Source organism: Sphaeroforma arctica (genome assembly GCF_001186125.1).
Source record: "Sphaeroforma arctica JP610 unplaced genomic scaffold supercont1.1202, whole genome shotgun sequence".
In the NCBI taxonomy this organism is placed as follows: domain Eukaryota; class Ichthyosporea; order Ichthyophonida; genus Sphaeroforma; species Sphaeroforma arctica.
Genome location: NW_014039356.1, coordinates 10,078 through 14,656, shown reverse-complemented (window position 1 = coordinate 14,656; position 4,579 = coordinate 10,078). Strand labels below are relative to the sequence as shown.

Below are 4,579 nucleotides of genomic sequence, written 5' to 3'. Positions count from 1 at the left end.
ATGTGTGTGTGTGTGTATGTATATATATATAATGTGTGTGTGTGTGTGAGGGGAGGGGTGTGAGAAGCATATTCCAATTGAGCATCGTTCATGTCGTACCATAATTATTAATTGCTACCAATTAATCATCAATTCACAGCCAATTATACTACCAATCAATTACCAATTATATACCTATTTGCTACCAATTAATTACCAATTATATACTAATTTACTACCAATCAGTCACCAATTAAATACCAATCAATTACCAATTATATGTCAATTGACTAGGCATGAATGACAAATTCACTACCAAGTAAGTACTACTTAACCTCCTATTAATTACCAAACTAATTCGCAATTAATCACCAAACGATTTCCCAATCAATTACCAAACTAATTCCTAATTAATCACCAACCTAATTCCCAATTGAGATCCAAACCAATCCCCAATCAATCACTAAACTAATTCCCACTTAATCACTACCGTCCCACCCATCCACCCCCCTATCCCACTACCCTCTCCCACATCGTTCCTACCACAGCCTGGCGGTTAAGCCCATATTCGACCGCTTCCACACTGTGCTGGTCACCTCCGGCACTCTCTCTCCCCTTGACATGTACCCGAAGATCTTGAGCTTTGTCCCGGTCACGGTGCAGAGCTTCAAGATGTCTATGCCCAGGCATCGAGAGTGTGTGCTGCCACTCATCATCACCAAGGGCGACGATCAGGTTGGCTGGCTGAATGCGAGCGAACGACGCGTGGCATTCAGGGGTTTCGGGGGTTCAGGGTTTGAGGGTTTATTGTTTATGGGTTTAGTACCATGTGGAGCGTCTGCCTGGTGTGCAGAATCAGCCTATAGCATTTATTTGTGCACTCACTTGGATTTGGTTGTGAGTTTGTGTGAGTCACTGTGTATAGCTGATTCATCGTCTTCTGTCACAGTCTTAGAGTTTAGGGTTTTTAGGGTTTAGGGTTTTTGTGTCGTCAAGGCACCCTTGTCAATCACTCTCTGCTCTGAATCACTCGAGTGGCGCTTGGTTAAGTCTAAAGCCTGAACATCCATGCTCTAATACGATTGCACGATATCACGAACTGGTCAAGCCATCTCACCAGTCACGCTGCAATACACTCAGACACACACGAAGTATATATTACTTTCAATACCACACCTATCTCATGCTAATTTATGTACTGTAAACACTTAGACACACATGATGTGCATGTAACTTCTGATACCACACCTATCTCATGCTAATTTATGTACTGTAAAACACTTAGACACACACGATGTGTATATAACTTCTGATACCACACCTATCTCATGCATGCTCATCTACCTACTGTAATACAATCCTTATCTCGTCCATGCTCACTTACCTACCACTCGTGCCACAGGTGTCTGTGTCGTCCAAGTACGAAACCCGCGACGATGTGTCGGTGATTAGGAATTACGGGTCTATCCTGATAGAGTTTGCGTCGTGTGTGCCCGATGGGATGGTCTGCTTCTTTGTATCGTACACGTATATGGAGGCAATTGTGGGTAAGTGTGCATGGTGTCTTTGTAGGGGTTTCAGGGTTTTAGTTGTATGGTGACTTTGTAGGGTTTTAGGGTTTTAGTTGTGTGGTGTCTTTGTAGGGTTTTAGGGTTTTAGTTGTGTGGTGTCTTTGTAGGGTTTTAGGGTTTTAGTTGTATGATGACGTGTGATCTGCTGTACATACGGGGTGTGCTGGGCCCAACTTCTGCTCTGTAGGGTTTTAGGGTTTTGAACCACTAGTCCACTTCTTATATTAACATGAACCATTTCATCACAGGCGCTTGGCAAGAGCATGGCATACTGCAGCAGTTGCTTGAGCACAAGTTACTGTTCATATAGTTTATGAACCACTAGTCCACTTCTTATATTAACATGAACCATTTCATCACAGGCGCATGGAAAGAGCATGGCATACTGCAGCAGTTGCTTGAGCACAAGTTACTGTTCATATAGTTGTGTGATGTCTCTGTAAGGTTTTAGGGTTTTGAACCACTTGTCCACTTTCTATATTAACATGAACCCTTTCATCGCAGGCGCATGGCAAGAGCACGGCATACTGCAGCAGTTGCTTGAGCACAAGTTACTGTTCATCGAGACGCAGGATGCCGCGGAAACGGCACTGGCCCTAGAGAATTACCAGAAGGTACGGAGGAGCCAGAAACCTCTAAACCCTAAACTATTTACCCTACCCCTGGTTAGAAAACCATACATACTGGTGAGAAGTCTCCTGGAAATGCTTTGAGTGTGTGTTTCGTGTGTGCGGCTAGATCTTCCTGCTGGGTGAGTTGTAGTATCAGCGCATCTCCTCTCGTTTTGTGTGCGGTATGGCATTTTAGAACGTTTATATCTTTTCATACATATTTTCATACATACTTTCATACATACTTTTATACATACCTGCATACATACTATCATACACACTCTTATATATACTTTCCTACATACTTTCATACATACTTTTATACATACTTTAATACACACTTTCTTACATACTTTCATACATACTTTCATACATACCTTCACTTCCACACATACTTTCGTACTTACTCAGTGCTTCCCATTGTTCTTCCACACATACTGTCGTACTTACTCAGTGCTTCCTATTGTACTTCCACACACACTGTCGTACTTACCCAGTGCATCCCGTTGTACTTCCACACATACTGCCGTACTTACCCAGTGCTTCCCGTTGTACTTCCATACATACTGTCGTACTTACTCAGTGCTTCCCATTGTACTTCCACACATACTTTCGTACTTACTCAGTACTTCCCATTGTACTTCCATACATACTGTCGTACTTACTCAGTGCTTTCCGTTGTTCTTCCAGGCGTGTGAGAATGGCCGTGGGGCTGTGCTGTTTTCTGTTGCGCGTGGTAAAGTGTCTGAGGGTGTTGATTTCGATCACCACTTCGGTCGCTGTGTGATCATGTTCGGCATTCCCTTCGTATATACAGAATCGCGGATATTAAGGGTAGGTGGGAATGTGTATGTGTATATAGGAATGTATGTGTAAATAGGAATGTATGTATAAATAGGAATGTATGTGCAAGTAGGAATGTATGTGTAAATTGAAATATATATGTAAATAGGATTGTATGTGTAAATAGGAATGTATGTGTAAATAGGAATGTATGTGTAAATTGAAATATATGTAAATAGGATTGTATGTGTAAGTAGGAATGTACGTGCAAATAGTACCCTTTGTTTATATCCTCTCCTCACAATACAACCCATGCAAACCGAAAGTCCGTCGACTATCTCTCTGGTGTCGTCCTGTGCGGTCGACATGGGTTTTTTTGGGGGGAGAGTTGTTTTTTTTATTCTATCGCCTTTCTTCTTTCTTGATATCGCGTGCACTCTGCCAATGCATCGTACTTCGCTGATCTATAACCATACCTACCTTCTGGCTAACTATACCTACCTCTCGGCTAGTCGCTACCTACACCTACTCTCCCGCTAATCACGAAATATACCCGCTCTTCCACAATTCTCTAGTTATACCTCCCTTCTTTCTCACTAATCTCTATCCGTTTGTAATACACGCTCGTCTCTAGCTACACCCACTTCCCCGCTAATCTCTAGCTATACTTACCTACTTTCTCGCTAGTCACTATATGTACCTACCTACTTCCCCGCTAATCTCTAGCCATACCTACCTACTTCATCGCTAGTCACTATATGTACTTACCTACTCCCTCGCTAATCTCTAACGTTACGTACACTCACAGGCTCGCTTAGAGTATCTTCGTGATAAATTCCAGATCAAAGAAGCGGATTTCCTGACGTTTGACGCCATGAGACACGCGGCACAGTGTGTGGGTCGAGTACTGCGCAGCAAGACAGACTATGGGATAATGATCTTTGCTGATAAAGTGAGTACATACAACAACAACACACAACAACATATCACTCAGACACTTGTGAAGTTATGTAATACCTACCACCACATACAACACTATATAACACAGACACTCGTGAAATTATATATCACCTACAAGCACATACAACAACATACTACACAGACACTCGTGAAGATATATACTACCTACAGCCACGTACAACATATAATACAGACACTCGTATTAGGGTTTAGGGTTTTAGTCTAACACCACATACAACAACTTATAACAGCGATACTCTCGGATGGACAAGCGAAGTAAGTTACCTGGGTGGATTAACGAGAAGATCGACGACCGCAATTCCAATTTAGCGACGCAGGAGGCGGTTTCAGTGTCACGGCGGTTTTTAAAGATTATGGCTCAACCCTACGAACCGGTATGTGGGTTAGAGAGTGTATCAGCTGATGTATGGATGTATAATATGTATGTATGTCTATTAGGCATGACCAGGTTCTATCAGTCTGTAACATTGGATATATGTATATATGTATGTATGAATGTGCGTATGTATATATATATGTATGTATGTAGGTGTGTGTATGCATGCATATGTACGTATGTATATATGTATGTATGTATTTAGGTATATATATATATAAATATATATATATATATATATGTGTGTGTGTGGTGGTGGTGGGTGGGTGGTGTAGTAT

The 4,579-nt window shown here is 41.8% G+C and overlaps 1 protein-coding gene across 1 annotated transcript in view; it reads left to right on the top strand.

Moving 5' to 3' along the window:
- SARC_10307 (hypothetical protein) overlaps window positions 1–4,579 on the top strand; it is a gene marked incomplete at its 5' end in the record, with an annotated part of 10,006 nt that overhangs the window by 4,594 nt on the left and 833 nt on the right. Inside the window, 6 exons of the mRNA XM_014295657.1 lie at window positions 528–714; window positions 1,382–1,526; window positions 2,055–2,164; window positions 2,852–2,995; window positions 3,753–3,896; window positions 4,156–4,299. Of these exons, the coding sequence (XP_014151132.1) occupies window positions 528–714; window positions 1,382–1,526; window positions 2,055–2,164; window positions 2,852–2,995; window positions 3,753–3,896; window positions 4,156–4,299 (874 nt within the window). The remainder of the gene's footprint in view (window positions 1–527; window positions 715–1,381; window positions 1,527–2,054; window positions 2,165–2,851; window positions 2,996–3,752; window positions 3,897–4,155; window positions 4,300–4,579) is intronic.